This window comes from Lemur catta, chromosome 1 (genome assembly GCF_020740605.2).
Source record: "Lemur catta isolate mLemCat1 chromosome 1, mLemCat1.pri, whole genome shotgun sequence".
In the NCBI taxonomy this organism is placed as follows: Eukaryota; Metazoa; Chordata; class Mammalia; order Primates; family Lemuridae; genus Lemur; species Lemur catta.
Genome location: NC_059128.1, coordinates 203,163,072 through 203,186,136, shown reverse-complemented (window position 1 = coordinate 203,186,136; position 23,065 = coordinate 203,163,072). Strand labels below are relative to the sequence as shown.

Here is a 23,065-nt window from a genome sequence, read left to right as displayed (position 1 = left end):
AAGAATTTTCTTTGAAGGAGCTAGATATGAGCAGTAAAAAAAGTGTTAACGAACAAGATTTTATGGCTGAATGCAGTGATTTATCAGAAACAAACGTTTTCAGGGACAATGCTATAGAAGTCCCTTCTTTAAAGTAGAGAAAACAGCCTGTTCATTTTTAATTTGCTTTAGTGTTTTAGTTTTTATGTTTCATTTACTATGGTTTTTATCATTATTATTATTATTGAGACAGAGTCCTGCTCTGTGGCACAGGGTAGTAAGTATACACTGGTGTCATCACAGCTCTCTGCAGCCTCAACCTCCTGGGCTCATGCGATCCTCCTGCCTCAGCCTCCTGAGTAGCTGGGACTGCAGGAGGACACACCCAGCTAATTTTTCTATTTTCAGCAGAGGCTGCGTCTTGCTTTTGCTTAGGCTGGTCTTGAACTCCTGAGTTCAAGTGATCTCCCCCCTTGGCCTTCCCATGGTGCTAGGATAACAGGCATGAAACACCATGTCCGGCGCATTTACTATTTTTTTTTTTTAATAGCAGTCACTGGATTCACCCATCAGATCTTTGCTGGTGGTAGTACACACATTATAAGTTTTTGTGGGCTGTTTCTGTGTAGCTGACCACCACCATAGTTGATTTCACAAACTAATTTGCATAAATTTTCAAGTATTTTTTGATTAAGTTATACATTCATATTGTTCGGGAAACACCAAATATTGTATGAAAGTATACACTAAGAAGTATTTCCCATTTCTGGCTTCATTTGCTGGTAACTATTTTTATTAGTTTCTCTTTTCCTCCTTACTTCTTTTTGTGAATAAAAGCATTGTGATTCTTTCATTTTACACTACCACTGGCATGTAGGAGAATATGTTACCTCACATTCCAACCTATAGGTGAAAAATGGTATTTCAGTGTAGTTTTAAATTTGCATTTCTTTATGAGTGAGGTTGTGAATATTTATATATTTAAGAGTTTATGTTAATTTTTCTGTGAACTGTCTGATCATGTTTTTTTCCTTGGTTTTCACCTGGGCTATTGGTCTTCCTGATTTATAGGAGCTCTTTATGTACTGGAAAAATAAACCCTGTGTGATATGAATTACAAATTTTTTTCTAGTTGAACAATTATTAAGCCAGGATCTTAAATTGATATTTTAATAAAATTTTAAAGTAATGGTATTCTACCTTAATATTTTTTCATTACTTCCTTACCTCTACTCCTCTGTTTTCTCTTTATGAATACATTTTGGATATAGTCTGTGACTATATATGTTTTAAAAATCTGTTTCCAAATTTTAGTGTTTGTGGGAGTACACTAATTGCACACCCAAGTAAATTTTTTAAAACTGAGCAGCAGTTGAATAGCTCATGCAAGTGAATAGAAATATAAATAATAATGTAAATCTCCATGTATATTCAAGTTAATCTTTCAAATAGAAAATAACATAACACCCATGTACCTATTGCCCAGATTTAATTGATAGGAACATTTTGCCACACTTGTTTTAGATCTCTTCCTTCCTGTTTTTACATGATAAAATGTTATCTATAGCGGAATTATTTACCTCCATTTTCCTCATCTTTCCTAGAGGCTATGGCAGTCCTGAAGAGAATGTCTGTCATTCCCATGATAAATGATATATATACTACTATTTTCTTTGGTAAAATTGTAATAAATGGTATATATCTTTCCAAGCTTGTATTTTTTTTTACCACTTTGTTTTTTCAGATACAATCACATTATTACATATAGCTCTATATGATGGGGCCACTGCACTCCAGCCTGGGTGACAGAGCAAAACCTTTTCTCTTACCAAAAGGAAAAAATACTTGTAGCTCTAGAATGGTGGTTTATTTTTGACTGCTCTAGAGCATTGTATGAATATATCAGTTTTTTAATTCATTGTCCTATTGAGGGACTTTTAATATATGATAAACAACATGTGAACATACTTGCACATGTTGTGTACATGAATGAAAGTTTCTCTAATGCTTTACTGTGAATACATCTATAAGTGGAAATCATGGACCCAAAGAGTATATATACATGCTAAACTGCTCTCCAAATTGCTTAACTCTTTACACTTCTAATGGCAATATTTAGGATTTCCCATTTTCTCCTATCCTAAGATTATCAGACCATTAAACGTTTTTCCTGTTTGATGGATATGAAATGGTATTTTGTTTTAATTTGCATTTCCTTAATTCTTGATGTGTTTAAATGTCTTTTCACTTTTTTGAGTTTACCCTTCCCCTCACTTTTCAATTGTTTTCTTTATTTTTCATATTGATTAGTTAGTGTTCATTATGCATTCTGGGTACTAATCCTTCTTGGTCATGTGAATTGCAATGTCTCCCAGTTTCCTGTCCTTTCATTTTCTTTGTGGGGTATTTATCATATAGAAGTTTTTAATTAGTGTTCAGATTTATTGGTCTTTTTTTTTTTTTTTGGTTTTAATTAATTAATTTTTTTTATTTTTAGAGGCAGGGTCTCGCTATGTTGCCCAGGATGGACTCCAACTCCTGGGCTCAAGCGATCCTCCTGCCTCAGCTTCCCGAGTAGCTGGGATTATAGGTATGGGCCACTGCACCCAGCTAGGTCTTTCCTTTTTCATGGTGCTTTTTGTAGCTTAATACATTCTTCCTTATGTAGATGTCATTGAGGTTTCTGATAGTTTTTCATAAGTATTTAAGTTTTTTTCTTTTAGATTTATATTTTTAACCTCTGTGGAACTGATTTTTTGTATGTGGTGTGAGGTAGGCATGTAATTTTTATCTTTCCATATGGACACTCAGTTGTCTCAATACTATTCATTGTCCCCTTACTGTTTTCATAATGCCACTTTCATATACCAGGTTCATCTGTGTGGTTTGTTTCTAGATTCTCTTTTATTTGATTGATACATTTGTATATACCTGAATCAATAGCACAGTTTTTTAATAACTTGAACTTTATAAGTCCCCTTCTTCTTCAAAAGTGCTTTTCTGTTCTCAGCACATTAGTCTTCATATTTCCAAAAAAAGAGCATGTAGTTCTGGATTTTGTTTATGAGTACATTGAATTTGTAGATGAAATTGGGGGAAATTATCATTGAGTTTTATCACCCATAAATGTTATGTGTTCATTTATTTGTCTTTTATTTCTTTAGTAAAGTTTTATAATTTCTCTATAAAAATCTTTTCTTAATGTTTTCTAAGGTACCTATGGTTTCTATGTTATTGTGAATGACATCTTTTAAAAAATATATTCCTTTTACTTACTAAAAGTAAGTTGTTCATGTTTGGGACATTTTCTGTCATTCATTTAGTCCATTGTGACAAAATCAGTTTTAATGAAATTTGAGTATAGAACTATAGAGTGCTAGTGAAAGATACTGCTAGGTTTTTAAGAGCATTTGAGCACCTTATCCATATTATTTTGTTGTATCACCATAGTGTATCAAAATTCTCATTTTACTTTTTTTAAGTTTGAAAATAGTAAAATGGCATCTAGTTAATTTTTAGTACATGAGAAAGTCATTTTTTTTTGTTATATATACATCTAGTTGGGTTTTTTTTTCATTCATTACTTGGGTAATGTGTTACCTAAGCATTTGGGAGGTGTATTATTAAGGCTTATCCCAACATACATGAGATTTGAGGTAGATGTTGATGATCCAGTCCATTGCCCTTTTTAAATGTCGTAGCTCTGCCTTGTTGACCATCTGTATTGATTCATTATAGCTTAATTCAAGCTTAGAAATTGGCAAGTGCTTTTAAAAGAAAGCTGTTTGTTTTTAACCCCAACACTGACTGTAGATCGTAGGTATATAGGCTGACTATACAGTTTACTTTCTGTATCTCAGAAACTTTAAATTTTGTTGGCTCCACGCCTTTCACCCCTCATTAACCATAGATATTCAAGGCCTGCTGTACTCAAAGTCTCATATATTGTAAAGAAATTTTAAGTGGAGAAGAAAACCATTTGAGCCTTCCCAATCTGATCAGCCTTAGAAGAAGGTGCACCTATGGTTTGTGTCACATTACTAGACTGAATTTAAGAAGGAAAGTGAGGGAAAACAGTCTTCTAGCCTAGTGGTAACTTGGATAGGCTGTATGGAAGGTATTTCTAAGGTATGTGGCTTTTTGTCATGTCTTCAGGTAGATTTGCTACCTCTAACTTGGCTTTTTTAGGTTATCATTGAAGCTACAGAGACCACTTTTCAGATTTGTCAGGGCAAAACACCAGAAGCACGTTTTTCATAGTTTTCCAGTTTTCACAGCAGACCGCTGCCCTATTTAATAACTGGTTACATAGGAGAATACACTTTTAACTGTTTTTCAGGGACAGCCGAATGATTTTTATTTTCATTGCTGAAGGAATAAAATAATTTAGTTACAATGCAGCTAAATTGATGAAATTGTTAGTATTCCTGGCTGTAGGTTTTTTGTTTTTTTTTTTAATTTATGACATCTTTCAAGAATAATGTACATATATTATTTTAGCTTCTAACTCCCCTAGTTTAGGGGCTACTCAGTAAATAATGGAATAAATAAGAGAATTATTGGAATTTTCTTTAGTAGTTTGTTATACTTCCTATTTGGGATTTTTGTCAAAGAAATTCTGAATTAATTTTGTTTCTTTGTGTGTTAACTAAACTCATGCATCCTTCAACAACAATAAATCTTACTTCATGTCATACACCAAATGTTTACTTCTAGTTGTTAGCTGTGTGAAAGAGGTCAAAGATACCTTAGCCAAGAATGGTTATCAACATGGGAGAAACTAAATGTGTATGTGAGTAACCTTTTGAGAGCAGGCAGGCTAGTATTATCATTTTATAAAAGGATCATCACATCATATTTCTAGAATTTCAGAACTTATACATATTTTATAGTTGAAGTTAGGGTCTCGCCTCTGATTGCTAGAAATAGGATCATGAAATATTTTTTATCTCATTTTGATTTGCAATAATATAATGGTTTTTAAGATTTTGTTTTTCATTTTTTAGACAGGTGCTCTAGTTCACAGCTATAGGGGAACAGGTGGAATTTTTGAAGTTTGTTGGAATGCAGCAGGAGACAAAGTTGGAGCCAGTGCATCAGATGGTTCAGTAAGTATAGTAAAATATTTCCAGAGAGGGTATGGGGGTGTATTGGGAGGTGTGTGTGCGCACATTGAAATGTGGCTTATCATGGTAGTGACACAAAGTGTTCTTTTCAAAATAAATTTTAAGATATGGTATTACTTTTTTTTTTTACCCCTGAAGGTTATATACGTTTCATGTTTATTACATTCAAATAGTGTAAACAAAATTTAAGCTATCTTTGCTAAGAGTGCCTTTGTAATTAAGAAATGGGCTATTTTTTATGTAAACCTTCATTAATGAAATTAAATATAGCAGAGTACTACTCTGAGAGTGATTTGAGTTTTTAATTCCTACTTGTACCTTTTCCTCCCCACAGAAGTGTGTTGTTGGCCCAAGACAGGTGGGATTAGAGGCATTTGGTTCCTGCATTGAGGAATGTGTGATACTGAGAGACTTTCAGGATGAGGTTGGCCAGCTCTTTACAGAAATCCTAGTATGGCTTCCAAAGCTCTAAAAGCAGAGGGAAGATAGAAGGAGCATAGCCATTAGCTGTTTACTGAAGCTATAGCTGAATATAATCTGTGATATCTTTCATTAGGGTCCAAGTGATAGGAAATTGTCTGTTTTGAGCATTTTTCTCTTTTTAATAGTAATTTATAAAAAATCCTAGCCATGGTTCTTCCCCCTTAGTATTAGTTTATGGCTATCTGCTTGATCTGCTTAAATGATCGGTTAAGTGCCATACTTTCATGATTACTGTGCTTTACCCGTTTTGTGAATTTGGAACTAAGAAACAGATTCCAGATTATACTATAGAAAAGTTAAATAAAAAATGTACAATAAAATATTGAACACACTGGTTGATTATTTTAATCTCTTACAGGTTTGTGTATTAGACCTTCGGAAATAGCGCTACTAGTTGGAAGCCATGGACCGACTATGAATGTGTACATAGCCAAAATGACTGTCCCTGACCCATGTACTGCTATAGTCCCACTTGAACCATGGCCAGTCCACTACAGCCAAATCTAAAAGAAATATATACATACAGTGTATATAAACAAAATTGCACCCTGAAGATGACAGAGTTTTGTCACAGCTTGTGAATTCTGTTCACCAAGTGCTGGAATCTAATCTGCTGTGCCCCTAAAATAGCGTTTAGAAGTTTTGGATATGAAAAACAGAAGAGAGAAAGAAACATACATTATAAAACCAGACCATACATGTACCAGTTTTTGGATACTAATGACAGCCTTGTTTCTCCCCTTTGAATCAGCAGACACCATGGATTATATTCTTTTTTCCCTTCAGTAGTGAGCAGTTTGTATGTACAGAGAAAATGGACTTACAAAAACTTGCAGCAGTAGTTTGTTCTTGCTTTTAAATTTTGTTTTTGGTTTAGATTATGGATGCATGAAGTAAGGGAGTGAATCAGTTTCTTGTTTATATTTTTTTCACCTTTTAAACAACAAAAAAAATTCTTAAAAATATTTTAATGCATTCTTTTGAAGAGGTAGATGTTTGGTACATTTTATGGCTCCCAGAGCATATATTCAATTGGTGCATGTTGTGGAAGGGGGAATTGGAAATTAAATGAAAACATATGACTTTGGTCATGTCAATCTGTAAGACACATCAGTAAAAGGGTATTATGCTCTGTTTTTGTTGGTGATGTGGCTTAAATGCAATAGTTTCTTTTTTGGGACATATTTCTGCCAATTACAGACTAGAAGGGCACAAAATGTTTGTTTTTTTTTTAAAAAAATACCATAGAGAAGATACATTAAAAAAAAATCTTCTGATGTTTTGTAGCCATAACTAAATTATGGTTATTAAAATGTGCACTATTGTGAAAAGGAGCAAAGTAGTTTTGGGGTTTTTTGTTGTTTGTTTTGCTTTGTTTTTTAAGAGATTAAAATGTTTCTGGATAAGGATTAGCTTCTCAAAGTGTCCATCATTCTGTGTAGAAGCTTAAATATGTAATGTAACCAAACTCCAGTATTAAAAAATCTCTGATGTTATTTTTCTTTATACAAAGCAAGATAACGGCATATAACACTGCCATTACATGGCAAAATGTTTGCTACCTTAGTTTAAAAAACAATCTTTAAAACAAAAGACTTGCTTCAAGATGTTTTTAAATAGCAGTGATTCAGAATTTTTTTTTTTAAGTATAATTGCACTAACCTCCCTGCTGCTTTGATTCTGCATTTGTGGTACTTGTGACTACATTTTTTCAAATATAGATAGATTTAAGCTGCTATTTTTTTTTCAGTAATCACTACTATATCATGTCTTTTACTCTTTATAATATCAAGTATTTTCATAAAGATACAGGTATCAGATCACTCCTTGTTTTGTGCTCATGCAACTGAAAGTAAAGTATACAGACAAATGATAGCATGAGGCCATGTTTATATATGTGACTAACAGGGTTTGTCATGATTAAAATAAGAATCCAGGAATGTCAGTTTTGAAGAGAATAGTTGTCAAATTTATATCTCAAAGATTTTAATTAAGGAATTGCTTGTTATTGAGCTTAGCAAATTTATAACACTATTTCTGTCACTAATTATTTTGAGGCCTTTACTACTAAAATTTTAATCTATGTTCTAAGTTTAAGTGGAAACTAATTTAACCCAAGTAATGCAGCTTTGATTTTCAGCATTTGTTGCTTTGCTATTTTTATAAAACAGCATTGATTGAAGCAAGTCTTGGTTTTACTAAGGTAGGATGGCATTTGCTATTGGTAAAGAGAATAAATACACTTAATTTCACAATACATTGTTATATGTACCCCAGTTGTTGCTAGTGGGGACTATGATACTGTAATAATATTTTTTAAAATTTACATCCAGAGAGGCAGTCATTCATGATGGTTTTGTGCCAGCTCTTTTTAGGGTTTTGGATCACATTAGAGATATTTAGAACTTATTACCCTGTGACTTATGTAGGAAACCTAATATGCTGAGTATCTGGCACTTGAAATCCTGCTTTTTTTGCTGGAGGTCCACATCTATGGTTGACCTCGGTTGTTGTTTAAAAAAATAAATAAAAATAAAAAAATCTGTGCAATAATTTTTAAATGTGCTCCCAGGAATAGACACAAATGTTTTGAGTATGTTTAAGCTGCATTTTCCTTTAGGATGCATTTGTCAATTGCACTGAATTTAAATCTGAAAGTCAGAGGTGATTATTGATAGTACTTTTGTATTTTGATATGGACAATTTATTCATTTGCATACAGTTATTGACTTTTTTCCCAGCTGATAAAATGATAGTCAAGAAATTCTGCAATATAGCTGCCAAAATGGACAGCTACATTTTTAAGATATTGTCATCTTTTCTGTTTTTTTCTTTTTAATTCTTTAGCTATTTTACTTAAGCATAATAGCCACAATAGGACATATAAAAGATTATAAATACAGAGCTTTATTATCCTGAAGTCTTGGGTCTTTTAAGTATAAACTTATCTGAAAGGTATCCATTTTGTAGGCTTGGGTTCTTCATGAGCATGAGATTCTTTATTTTTGCTGCTGTTCTCAAGATCATCATTGCCTGCTGATGTGCCACGATGCTGCTCCTAAAGACAAAAATAAGATTGTCTCTAATTTGAGCAGTAACATGATTGCAAGAGACCAAGTTTCACAGCCTGTAAAGTTCTGTATTTGGGGTTCTTGCTCATTTTTCCTCCTGTATTCTTCTGAAAACTTATTCCTGAAGATCAGCTGAATCCAGTAGTTTTTCTGTGGTATTCATTATATCATTGTTGTATAAGCTACTGTAAGAAACCTATCATTAAGGAAAAATAGAAAGGAAAACTTGAATAGTCATTGATGAAAATAGAATAAAGAAAGAGCAGCTGCCACTCTTAAACAACATAAAGGAATATCTTTTTTTTCTCCTCCATGTAGGAAATCCCATAAGTTCTTATATTTGTTCTAATCCCCATTTCCTATCATTGATCAGGTAACATCATTGACTTTCAAATGACTTTTAGAAGTGGTAACTTTTAATTTTCTAATAGATATTAGAGTGTATTGAATTCTGTTTATTCTCTAGGTAAGTATGTTTTAGGATTAAACACCTTTTACAGATACTGAAAGTGCCTCCTTTTGTGGTGTAAAAAAACAAATTATGGTGCAAAAAGTAATCACTAGATTGAATTACATGAAGGTTTTTTGCTTTTTGACATGAAAATGTCAAGAGAAAGGCCAAAGATTTGTACTTTTTCACTTATGAAGCACTCCTTTTTTCCTTAAACTTCTTTCTGTCAAATTAGATTTAATGAGAGAGTACTATTTTTCAGGAGCTATCTGTTTATGTAGAATGATTTGTTAAGAGTAATGTAAACTATTATTGAGTAGAGGCCTAAAGAGGACTGTGCATTTTTGCTATTTAAAGGAATCACAAATGACCGTACTTATGTGAGCAAAAATGGCAAGTTTTACTAGATAAGTAGAAAACTAAATCTCAAATGCAGTGCTATTTACTCTTTTAAAACAATTTTCGTTTTCTTAAGCACATTGTACATTTCTACAGAAACCTGTGTTTATTATCACATGCTAAGGATGGTACTTGCATATGGTGAATTACTGTTGAGAGTTTCCGCAGAAATCCTATTTCAGTGGACCAACATTGTGGCATGGCAGCAAATGCCAACATTTTGTGGAATAGCAGCAAATCTACAAGAGACCCTGGTTGGTTTTTTGTTTTGTTTTGTTTTTCCCCCTTCTCCTGAATCAGCAGGGATGGAAGGAGGGTAGGGAAGTTATGAATTACTCCTTCCAGTAGTAGCTCTGAAGTGTCACATTTAGTATCAATTTTTTTAAACATGATTATAGTTAAATTTAGAAAAGAGAGAGAAAAAAGAGGAAGTGTTCACTTTTGTAATACACTGATTTAGAAATTTGATGTCTTATATCAGTAGTTCTGAGGTATTGATAGCATTCTTTATTTCTGCCTTTATGTTGACAGTGTTGAAGCAGGGTGAATAACTAGGGCATATTTTTTTTTTCTAGTAAAGTGTTTCATGATGTTTTCTTTGGAATTTCTGGATAAGTTCAAGAAAACATTCTGCATGTTGTATCTAGTCTGATGTACTTATCCATCTCATTACAAACAAAAACACGCAGAGTGCATTTTGTAGCTCTGTAATCGTTGAATACAGAAGTAATTTTCTTCTTTCCTGACTTTGACATTGTAGCTATAATGTTTTCATTTTGATTTTTACAAATCCTTTGGGTCTAATTCTGTGAGCCTACCTATAGCACTGGATTAAAATGTCTGCATCATTTCTTTAGTTATCCAGTTAACTTTAAAACTGTTGTAAAAGTGTAAACCAGCCCATGACAGTTTTTTGTATATGTTAAAGAACTTTATTGTTCAGTTTTCATGATTATTGTATAAGGAAGACTGATATAGATGTTCTATGCTGTCCTGGACCATGTTAATTACACTTATGATGTATTTTGGTTCCACATCACAATGATTTGTCCCCAATGACCTTTTATCCTTTCTAGGCACATTTTTTTGTTGTTGTTGTTGCAGTTTCCCTTTGCATTGTATTGCTTTGACAACTGTAATTTGAATCAGATCTGAAAGAGGTCCAGAATAAAATATATTTTGATATTATGTTGGCTGTGTACATATATAAAACCTTTGATATCTATGTAGTTTGTACAGACTATTTCCTAGTCAAGTAAAGAGAGAGAGATGGTATTTCTTGTTTACAGTTTCTTGTTTACATTTTAATTGCTTTTATTCCTCCAATGTTCTATTGTAGAATAAACTTTTTTGCTCTGAGTTAGCGTTCATAACCTATAACATGTGTATTCTCTCCCATACTGGTGTTTCCAATTCTAACTGCATCAGAACCCAAACCACCGTTTTTCATGAATATTTTGTTTTCCAAGATATAAACTTTAAAGTAAGCCCATAGGTAAAATTACAAATTTTACTATTTTATTACTTCTTGCAGGAGATAAGATTTTTTTAAAATGAAGGGATTATTTACTATTTTTATTAATAATAATAGAGCATCTAATCAGCTAAAGGATAGTAATTTTTAATTATTATGAAAAATCAATATTGTATTTAAAGGACATTATTTCACAGTAAGCTAAAAGAGACCTCAGATTCATTTGTTTGCTTAGCACATAGTTGAGCACAAAACAATGTGTATATGTTGTTGAAGATTAGGGCAAGAGGCTCAACTTCCTTAATGACCTTTTTTTCTTCACATAAACCAATTATAATAGTCATTTTCTTCCTTAGCTAGTTGCGTATATTACTACAAACTTCATAAGAAAAGAGAGTAGGCACTTTGCAGTTTTAATTAATCCCGACTCCTTTAGAGTTAGAGACTTTTAAAAAGAATCATTGAGCATATTTTTTGTGTTCTACAGGTCGTCCCCCTTTCCTTTCCATTTCCTTGAACAGAAACACACAGGCATGGCCTTATTACGTTTTATTAGAGATAAGTCACTGCAGTTGCTAGAACTGACAGCCTTCATTTTCAAGGGGTTAACTTTTATTGCATGGCATAGATTGTTAATAATACTCTGCATTTGATACTTTTTCAAAATGTATTAAACTACTAAGGATTAGAATCCATATAAGTTTGAGGTAAAGCTGAAGTGAATTTGAATGGTCATAGAAGGGATTATTTTTAATTTCACAGTTTTTATACTTTACAATGGATTAAATTTCTTTCCTATTACAATTCATAGCAGATCAGATTAAAGTTTACTGTTTTCTCAATATATTCATTTGAAAAATACAGTGGAGGAAAAGACACTATAGACGGTAGTTTTATGGTGCTTTTCTCTGCTGTCGCAAAGCACTCTGTCATCAATGAAATGTTAACCCTCTGCTACTCTTTCTGCATGCTTCTTAAATGTCATATCTCAATGCCTAATTGTCCTAACTTGTAATATTTTTGTATGAAATTTTTTAGGAGTTCCTTGTAATTTCTTTATAATTTAAAATACATTAAACACAAAGTGTTTAGTAAAGTACAGAAGACAATTATTAATGTTTCTTGGTTGTTGGGTTTGTATGATCAATTGGGCAGACAATTCACATTTGAAGAACTAGGGCCAATGGGGTGGAATCCACACAGAAAAATATATAGTCTTATTTTTTTAAAAAAAAAGCCTTTCTAACATACTAATCTAATGTCAGAGTGGGCCATCTTAAGGAGATACTATACCACCAGAAATATCAGAAGCATAGGTTGAATGGCCACCAGACAGGACTGCTGTGGAGAAACTCAACAAGTACTGCATGACTATCTCAAATAGTCAAACTCCTGCATTAAAAAATCCAGTCACGTTGAACTCATTTTGAGATGAGACATTTGAAAACGTCAGCTTCCATAATCTTAACATTGAGTATAGGGCACTTTGAAAAATCTACACATTGCCAGAATCTTCTTTTCCACATAAGCTTTTATTATGAGGCTTAGTTTATGTACACTACTTGACCAGGTTAATTGTCTGATTTTCCAACTTGAGTGTGTGAGGAACAATACACTCCAGTAAAGGGTGAGGAAAAAGTAAAATTCCTAGTAGAATGAAGAGCTGTACTTTTGGTATAGATAGCATAATGGTGGCCTAGAGTCATCAAATAATTCAAATTAAGTTTAATGTGACATAAAAATGTACCTATGGAAAAAAAAAGTAGCTGTGTAGTTTTTAATATTTCCAGCTGAAGTGATTGAAATAGTCTGTGGCAATAAATGCTGAAGTTGGATGATTTTGGTGTTCAAGTAAATGAAGTAATGATTTGGTGTTCAAGTAAATAAAGAAATTAAAATGAAATTAGAGGTAAGTTAATTTTACTTTTTAAGCAATGTTGGTTAACCTGGAATGTCCTTTGGAATCCTTTTTAAAATAGAATGCCTGTCCCTATCCATGACCTATGGGCTAATATGGTAGCGCTAGGTAAGTGCTTTTGGTTTTGTGCCATAGATCAGCAGTCCCCAACCTTTTTGGCACCAGGGACCATTTTCATGGAAGACAATTTATCCACAGACCAGAGCGGGAGTGGGGGGTTTGGATGAGTTGAGTGCATTACATTTATTGTATACTTGATTTGTAGTATTATTACATTGTAATATATAATGAAGTAATTATACAAGTCACCGTGGGTTGGGGACCCCTGCATAGCTGCCTGGGGGAGGATGTCGCTGGCATATATTTATTGTAGAGCTCGTGTTTATAAAGAAATTCAAATACAAGGTATAAGTAATAGATTCTCATTTTCAATGCATACTTGAAAAAATATAGATCAGATTTTAATAGTCATTGATTTCAGAACGTTTTCACTGAAATCAGGAGCTTTTGTCCCATCAGCACAGGTACTTCCCTGTGCTACAGGTGTAAAACGTGCTGTAGGGTTTAAGAGCTTGACTTCTGCCTGACTGCCTGGGGCGAATCCAGACTAGATGTTTGGCCTAAGAAGTTATTGTCCTTGTTTCCTCATCTGTAAAACAGAGCTAGTGTAGTTACTTACCTCATAGATGGGTTATGAGGACTAAAATTTTAATATATCTAAAGCTCTTAGAGAATAGTGCTTGGTTGTATAAAGCACACTATATATTACCATCATTTTGATTTTTTTTATGGTCACATTGTATTATACACCAAAAATTAGCCCCCTGTATTGTATGTTTAGTTTTTCACTGTTTACTATTACAAACAATGGTGCAATAAACATTTGTGTATCTACAGGACAAAAACAACAGTCAGTTCTGATGTACAGCGCTGGTTAACAGCCACTTCAAAGAGTGTAAAACCTGATTCCCAGCCACTTTGTGGCATCAGCTGAATCTGTTATTTCAAAAGGAGTCTTTCAGGGATACATGGAAGGGAGATTTCTTGGGAAGGCTGGTTTGTGTATTTATTCAATGTGGGTACAGGAATGAGTATTTTAGACTGGTGAAAGACAATCACTGGGCAGAGGTTAGCAGAAAACAACTCTTTTTTTTAAGCCTCCCCCCCACTTTTAGCATTTAGTCATTAAATGCTAAAGATATGGCAAAGATTTTGCTAAACATAGATGAAAATTACAGAGCACAATATACAGATTAAGTCCAATTAAAAACTTCATGGACTACCAGACTTTTAATAGTGTATACTAATATTGTTGGAAACCAAATTCCGTACATATGCTAGATTAGCAGACATTTGGGGGTTTTTTCTAGGCCACTTTAACCCATTTTGTCTTCCTGAGTCCTGGGTCCTCTTTTGTTTATTTTCTCCAACAAATATTTGTTGAGTGATATGTTCCAGGAAGTGTTTCTGACACTGGATGTACTGTAAGCAAGAAAAAAGTAGACTTTGTTCTTGTGTAGTGTATCTACAGGAGAAGATGATGCTTCATTAAGTGTTATACAGAGAAAGAATTAGGTTGAAGCTTCTGAAATTACTGTTTTTTCTAAGCCCCAAACTGCCAGATACTGGCAGTTCAAATGGTTCAACTAATTGGTGGTACTGTGTGTGTAAATGGCAAAGGAAATACCTAACAGTTTGGGGTTTCAACCCAGACTAAGCTCAACTGTCTGTATATGTCCCAGAATACATTCGTCTCTCTCTGTGATGTACATTACACCTATAATTAACTTTTTTTTATGTCTTGTAGTGGTCACTATTATTGTAAATAGTATGTATTTACATCTTTATTACTTTAAACAATATCCATTGATTTCTTAACCATGAAAGGCAAAGAAATTAAGCACTTCAGGCTTCCTCTCCTCAAGAGATTTGTTACAATTTTTACTTGCTGAAGATGAAATAGTTTATAACTCAAAGTGATACCAGCACAGACCACCAGCAGAGTGGGTTCTTGACTCCATGCAGGAAAGAATTTAAGCAGGGGGTCACAAGCAGTAATCAGAATCCAAGTATTCAGTAAAAGCAGAAGCAGACAAGTTTTTATTGAAAGTAAAGTACACCCTTTAAGAACAAATAAGAGTGTACTGATCCAAGAAAGAACAGTGCCACCCATGGTTAGGATTTGTTATTTTATGCTAATCCCTAGTAATATTATAAGCTGGGGATGGAATATTCATGGTTTTCTGGGACAGGGGTGAAGAGTTCCTAGAACCAGGAACCCTCCCCTTTCTTGACCTTATAGGGTAACTTACAGGAGTTACCATGGCATTTGTAAACTATCATGGCACTGGGGGTTGTGATTTTTACTATGTTACTGAGGGTAGTTCATTTAGGGATGCTGTCGTCTCAACTGTGCACGTGCCCCAAGTAAAGGAATCCCCCCCTTTACCTTAGATAAAGATGTTATGGCTAAAGTAAAATAACTGAAGCGTCCCTATTGGTTACATTTATCATAGCCAGGCATGTTCACATTCTTATAACTTTCTTATCCTGTTGGCCTTCTGACCCCTGCCTGCCCTAACTGCCTGCAGGGTATCTGACCCCTGTCTCAAAATATCTCTTAATTAGTAGTTACATGAGCTGATCCTATCATGCAGCTCAGTTCTCTATCAGATAGAGGCTGGTTTGGAGTTTGTGATTTAGGGCTTTGCTACTCAAATGTGTAGCCCATCAGACTCACCTGGGAACTATTTAGAAATGATCGCAGGTTCCACCCAAACACCTAATGATCTGCAATGAGCTAATCTCACCTAACGAGCTGCAATTACAGGCTCACCCAGGTAAATTGTGTGCATGTGAAATTTTGAGAAGAACTAGTTTAGGGTCCAAGTCAAAATAGAGGATCTTATACTTCTTTCTCCACACTTAATCCTGAATTCCTTGAGACCTCCATAACATACTTGCTGGTAGGTTCATTGGAGAGAAGGAAGAGGTCCCCAAATGGAAACCGTGACACAGCTTACTGATTAAGAAAATTGCTTGGACTCTGGGAGGCTGAGGTGGGAGGACTGCTTGAGTTCAGGAGTTTGAGACCAGCCTGAGCAAGAATGAGACCCCCATCTCTACTAAAAATAGAAAAACTTCAAGAATGCAACCAGGGTAGAGTCAAGATGGCAGACCAGAGACACCAGCTGCCAGATTGTCTCAGCAAGAAGGAAAAGTTTTAGATGAAAAAGAAAAACAAGGCCGGGCGCAGTGGCTCACGCCTGTAATGCTAGCACTCTGGGAGGCCAAGGCAGGTGGATCACTCGAGGTCAGGAGTTAGAGACCAGCCTGAGCAAGAGTGAGACCCCGTCTCTACCAAAAATAGAAAGAAATGATTTGGACAGCTAAAAATCTATATAGAAAAAATTAGCTGGGCATGGTGGCGCATGCCTGTAGTCCCAGCTACTCGGGAGGCTGAGGCAGTAGGATCGCTTAAGCCCAGGAGTTTGAGGTTGCTGTGAGCTAGGCTGACGCCACGGCACTCACTCTAACCCGGGCAACAAAGCGAGACTGTCTCAAAAAAAAAAAAACAAACAAACAAGCAAACATAGGTTGGGTATAATTCCAAGGGAAATGTGCCAGAACCTAACAGACATTCCCTGGGAAGAAGTTGCGGAGCAGAACAGGAAGGAGCAAGGTATCAACAAAGATCCGCCCCCAAGTGCCTTGAAGTCTAGTGAGAAGGGTAGGTGAAGTGGTTTGTTTCTCCCTGCCTCGAATCTCTGATGGATCGTGGGTTTCTGAGCTGCTGGAGGCACCTTCTGCCTACACAAGCCCAGAGGCTGCTGCTGCTGTGAACTGGGAGAGTCTTGGGGGCAGGGTACTGGGCTCCCAATCCCCCTGGGGCGTTTTCCATCCCACAGACCCAAGCCAGGATGGCAGGCACCATATTGCTTCTCTACCCACCATGTGCCTTTGTCCTCCCCAGGGGGCCTTCAACTCAGGTTTCCTCTTGCTCGTTCCCACAAGGACATTTTCCAGCTCTGGATCAGACTGCAGTAGCCACAGGGGTCCAGTGGGTCCCGGGTGACCTGTGTAAGTTCAGTGCCTGTACATTCTTGCAGGCGGTCTCTCAAAGGGAAGGATAGGCATGACCAGAGTGCTAGCTTTTCTCCATCCAGACTCTTTTCCCCTCTCCCCTCCCTGACCCATGGATGCTGAGGAAGACCATTGAGCCACCACATGGAGGTTTCCACAGAGTGTGTGTCTCAAACCTTTCCTCTTGGGGTCCTGCAGCAGACTAAGGGGTGCTTGGACTGTGAGCTCCCTGCCCGTCACCTTTCGCTGGTGCTGCTTGCCTGGCGACTCCATCAGAGGAGGGCATGCCCTGAGGCGGAGGGACATTGAACCTGTTTGGGCACTCTGTGGGCAGCTCGGGACCAGCGAGCTTCTCCTTGGCATGATTAGGGATTGATCTTTGGAGACCTAAGGACAGATCCGCGGGACAGATCCAGTGCCCCAGGTCTTGATCGTGTTGTTCATGGGCAGGGAAGGGAGATTTGTGTATCAATCTCAGGAGGTGAGGGCACCCACATCGGCAGATGGAGGTGGGGGAGAGTGCAGTGTGGGTCCCAGCTGCAGTGTGCTCGCAGGGCATCCCTTCCCCCCACAGGAGGGCCACGCTCTCAGCTCAGGCTGGGCTTCTGGGCAGGGAACTTCCCAGCCCACATCACGGTCTTGGGGGGCTCAGCTGGCTTGAGCTCGTTCCTGCTGGCAAATGCCAAAATAAGGGAAGCCTCAGAGCAGGGAAGGGCAGAGAAGAGCAAGGCCCACCCCAGACTGCCAGATTGTGAATCTCAGATGGCCCCGCCTTCACAAGCACGCTGGTTGGATGGGACCACTTTAGCGGCTTTGCCTAGAAGCAGGGAGCAGACCTTTGACCCCTAGTGAAGCATGTACTTTGCCAGCTTTTGTGGAGCCTGAGGGCAAGCTCACCCAGCCCAGCCCTGCGTAGCTGCACTCCCCCACCCACCTCTGCTGTAGCAGAGAATTAGGACTTACCTGAAGTTCTAGGACCTCACCCACCACCTGAGGCATTCAAGTACTGCTCCTGAGGGACTGGAGCCATTCACAGGACTCCAAAACAACACTGAAGCTTGTTCCTTCTGGCAAACGCCATCTACTGACAGGGAGATCAATTTGCATGCCCTTTCCAGCATTTTCTGAGTCAATCATAGAGGGTGTGGTTAATTCTCAAGCACAAGCACCACCTATCTCAAAGATTAAACTGGGTGTGACATTACCTAAACAAAAGAAGTCCAAAAATAAACAATAGCTGCTCCAGATGAGATGGCATCATCGAAAGAACTCCGGAAGTATGAAGAATCAGAGTGAAATGTCACCCCCAAAGGGAACACAGCTCTGTAGAAATGAACACGAACCAAAATCAGAACATTGAAATGACAGGTAAAGAATTCCAAACGTGGATTATAAGTAAGTCCAAAGAAATACAAGAAAAAATGGAAAGCCAACACAAAGAAACCCCAAACAAAATTTAAAAATTCAGGAAGGAAATGAATGAAAAATTCATTAAAGCAGTGAAATTAATAAAAAAATCAAACAGAACTTCTGAAAATGAAAAATTCATTCGAGGAAATGCAAAGCAGTGGAAAATCTTAAGAATAGACTAGACCAAGCAGAAGAAAGAATTTCAGAGCTTGAAGACAACATCTTCGAATTAAACAAATCAGTCAAATATAAAGAACAGAGAATTAAGAGGAAGGGACAACATCTACAAGAAATATGGGATTATGTAAAGAGGCCAAACATAAGAATTATAGGCATCCATGACAGTGCAGAAGAAATCACACAAGGGTTGGAAAAACTATTTGAGGTAATAATACAGGAAAACTTCCCTGGTCTTGCTAGAATGTAAATGATGGAAATCCCAACATAAGGGGATGGGAGCTTCTGCTCCTCACATGTCATCCTAGCGTCCTCCACCAACATCACCACGAGGGGATGAAAATGGTTATACTTTTCATGCTTTGCTGTATGCTGGGCATGGTGCTAAAGAAATCTATATGCATTTCTCATTTAACCTTCACAACCTGAGGCAGGTAATTACTATTCCCCAATATAGATAAGGATACAGGCAGAGAGAGGGTATTTTGCCTAAGATAATCCAGTTAATTTGACTGATTGGTCAGAGACTAAGATACCATGACATTATTAAAGTGGGCCAGGCTTACTATCTGAGAACCCTTACAAGGAATTTTTTTTCTTTTTATTAATTTCAGAATATTATGGGGGTACAAATGTTTTGGTTACATGGATTGCTTTTATGCTGCTTGAGTCAAAGTTATAAGTGTGCCCATCAACAAGACGGTGTACATTGCAAGTGTTAGGAATGATTTCACCCATCCCTTCCTCCCCCCTCTCACCTGTGTGATTTGCGTTGAGTTTTACTCCCATCCGTGCGTGTGAGTGCTGATCGGTTAGTTGCAATTTAATAGTGAGTGCATGTATTTGTTTTTCCATTCTTTAGGTATTTCACTTAGGATAATGATTTATAGTAGATGTTTGATTAATTAATCTGAGGTGTTGACAAGAGGGGAAGGTTTGCCATCAAGGTAATCTATGATAAAAATAATGGGCCTGGTGTGGTGGGGTGTGCCTGTACCCCCAGTTACTCGAGAGGCTGCGATGGGAGGATGGTTTGAGGCCGGGAGTTCTAGGCTGCAGTGAGCTATGATAGCATCACTGCACTTCAGCCTGGGCAACAGAGCAAGATCCCACCTCTAAAAATAAAAAACATATAATTAGGCATTCCTTCACAGCAAATTGTCAAAATGAGAAGGTGACATACTGTAGTGAAAAAAACACCTCTTTTTTCTTATGAATGTGAGTTTGAACAAGTTAACTTTACATCTGAACATCAGTTTCTTATTAGTAAGAGAGATTTGCATGAGATATCTTTTAAGGTGGTTCTAAGGATTAGCAGTCCTGTAAATCATTTAACACAAACATTTAGGTTTTCATATAGGACATGATTGTTGTTGCTATTTTTAATTTTATAAACATGCCAGAGAAAACATTTGACAGGATGATTTATTGAAAACAATTTGTCATAATGTGATTTACAAAGCACTACTATTATGGACAGGAACATGGAAGTAGTTTATTGAACAAACTATTCTTTACAGTTGTATCTTGTTATGATGGAACATTTTAAAATATGTAATTGTTTTTTGCATGCAACCTAGTTGAGTGGTAATGGTGTGTGTGTGTGTGTGTGTGTGATGAGTTCCCTTGTGTTACGTTATTTTGTAATGTCTTGCCCTTAGTGTCTATTACATTTTTTTTGTATTGTCAAGAATTGGAAAATGCACTTTTAACAGCGACTCTGTGCCAAACATCCATTTTATAATCTATTATTTATTGAAAAACATCAGAAAATGCGTCAATATTAAGAACCAAAGTTCTAAAGGCATAGCATTTCACATTTCTCTTTTGGCTTCTATTTCAGTTATCTCACTTAAGCTTCAATTTTGAAACATTAAGCAAGGTCAAAATAGCACTCTACTTTTCTGTTTGTGTTTGGTCACTGTTGTCTTTCTGGCATAGACCTTTTGTTCTATGTAATTTTTATTCCTTATGGTAGGAACACATGTTCATTTTAGAAGATTTCAAAATTTTTAAAAAATGGGGTGTTAGGGTTAGGTAAAGAGAAAATCACAGATGTAAATTTTATCTAGCTTTGAGCAAAATCTTTAGGTACTATGAATATGGGCCACTGAGCCAGTTCTGTGAGGAGGAGGTCATCCTGCAGACCCATGTGGGACATGTAGCATAAGTGAGAAAGAAAACATTATATTGCCACTGAGATTTTGGAGTTATTTGTTATTGTAGCGTAACATCCTGGTGGGTCAGTGTGGGGATACAGTGTCACTCTGTCTCCACACTGACCCACCAGGACATTCTCCTCTCTAGACACTTTACTATGCATTTGTAAATATAAACCAGTAAGTTTTGTAATAAAGGGGATTATATTGTGTTTTTGTGTAACTTGATTTTATTTCACTTAATATATTAAAACATGTCATTCTTTCTTCAAACATACCTGTCACCTTTAAAAGTTTCCTGTTGCTCCTTGGGAATCCCCTCTCTCTCAGCCCTCCCTGTCCTGCCCTCCCCCCCCCCTTTTTCAGGCACTCACTGATTTGCTTTCTGTTACTACAGGTTGGTTTATGTTTCCCAGAATTTTATAAAAATGGAATCACAACTTACTCTCTTGGGAGGGAACAGTCTGGTTCCTTTCATACAGCATAATTACTTGGAGATTCATCCACGTTTCATCAATCAATAGTCCATTCCTTTTTGGAAAGAGCTACTGTTTGCTAAGTAGTATTCTATTGTATGAGTATAACCATAAATTATTTAAACAATAACCTGTTGATCAACATTGGATTGTTTCCATTTTTTGACTATGGCTAATGTTGCTGTGAAGATTCATATATAGGTGTTATATATAGGACATGCTTTTATTTCTCTTAGGTATATAGATAGAAATGAAATAACTTGGAAATATTGTTATTTTTTTAAGAGTGGGTTGTTCTATATTCACACCAGCTTGGTATGATCAGTCTTGAAAAAAACGTGTCATTTGAGTAATTTTAGATTTACGAAAGAGTTACAAAGATAATACAGTAAATCTCCACGTATCCTTTACCCAGCTTCCCTTGGTGGTAATACATTTGGTATATTTACCAAAACTAAGAAATTAACATTGGCACAATACTTTTCACAAAGATAGAATTTATTCAGATTTTTCCAGCTTTTCCACTGATGCCTTTTTTCTGTTCCAGGATCCAATCTAGAATACTACATTGCATGGGATCATTATGTTTTCCTGGTCTCCTCCAATCTGACACTTTCTCAGTCTCCCTGGTTTTTGTGTCCTTGTCATTTTTAAAGAATCTGGTCAAGTATTTTGTAGAATGCCCCCAAGTTAGGTTTGTCTGATATTTCCACGTTCATGCTGGCATTATGGATTTGGGGGAAGACTATCACAGAATTTAAGTGTCCTTCTCATATCATTACAGGGAGCTCATGATATCAACATAACTTATTACTGGTGCCTTTCATCACTCAGCAAAGACTGTTTCTGCAAAATTTCTCCACTGTAAAATTACTATGCTTTTCCCCATGCTCTACAGAAGCAAGTTACTAATTCCAGCCCATATTCAAGGGGGGGAAAAGTAAGCTCTACCTCCTCAAGGGAAGACTATCAATCAATCTGTGGATATGGGTTAAAATCACCACAGTAATTAATATTAATACATATTTTGAGGGTATACTTTGAGGCTATGCAATTAATTTGTTTCTCTTTCAGGTTTGGCCCTCTAATTTTCACATTCATCAGTGAATATTGCCTGCATCAATTATTACTGTGGTGTTTTAATTGTGATTTTCTATTTTCCTCATCCCTTTTATTATTTAGAATTATTCTGTAGGGAAGATTTATCTCTTCTCTCATTCATTCACTCAATAATTTATTTATATCAGTGCAAAGTTTCAGAATTCCCCAAGACTACCTTCACTTCTGACACCAACTCTGGGATCCCCAAGACTACCCTCTGGTTCAGTAAATCCCTAGAAGGGAATTACTCAGCAAAGCCAGTATACTCATGGTTATGGTTTAGTACAGCCAAAGGGTACTTTTAAAAATTCAGCCAAGGAAGAGGTACATAGGGCAAAGTCCAGAGTGCAGTGGCATTATCATAGCTTATTGCAACCTCAAACTCCTAGATTTAAGCAATCATCGTCCTGAGTAGCTGGGACTACAGGTGCACACCTCCACAACCTGCTAATTTTTCTATTTTTTGTAGAAATGAAGTCTCACCATGTTGCTCAGGCTGGTTTTGAACTCCTGGCCTCAAGTGATCCTCCTGCCTTGGCCTCCCAAAGTGCTAGGATTACAGATGTGAGCAACTGTGCCTGGCCTGTTTCTTTGGAAGATACAGATTATCCACGTTTTCAATTCATCTTTGGTAGTTTGTTCTTTTGAAGGAATTTGTAAATTGTACCTACAGTTTTGAATTTATGTGCTAAAGTTTGTAATATTATAGATATCTTTTTAATATCTTTAGGATCTGATGTCTACTTTTTCATTCCTAA

General features: G+C 36.3%; 1 protein-coding gene across 9 annotated transcripts in view; it reads left to right on the top strand.

The window, feature by feature from the left end:
- Positions 1–10,697, top strand: part of TBL1XR1 (TBL1X receptor 1) — a 167,544-nt gene extending 156,847 nt beyond the window's left edge. For all 9 annotated transcript variants that reach the window (XM_045539706.1, XM_045539701.1, XM_045539702.1 and 6 more), the window contains 2 exons: positions 4,986–5,087; positions 5,947–10,697. In XM_045539706.1, the coding sequence (XP_045395662.1) occupies positions 4,986–5,087; positions 5,947–5,973 (129 nt within the window). In that variant the 3' untranslated portion in view covers positions 5,974–10,697. The remainder of the gene's footprint in view (positions 1–4,985; positions 5,088–5,946) is intronic.
- The last annotated feature ends 12,368 nt before the right edge of the window (positions 10,698–23,065 follow it).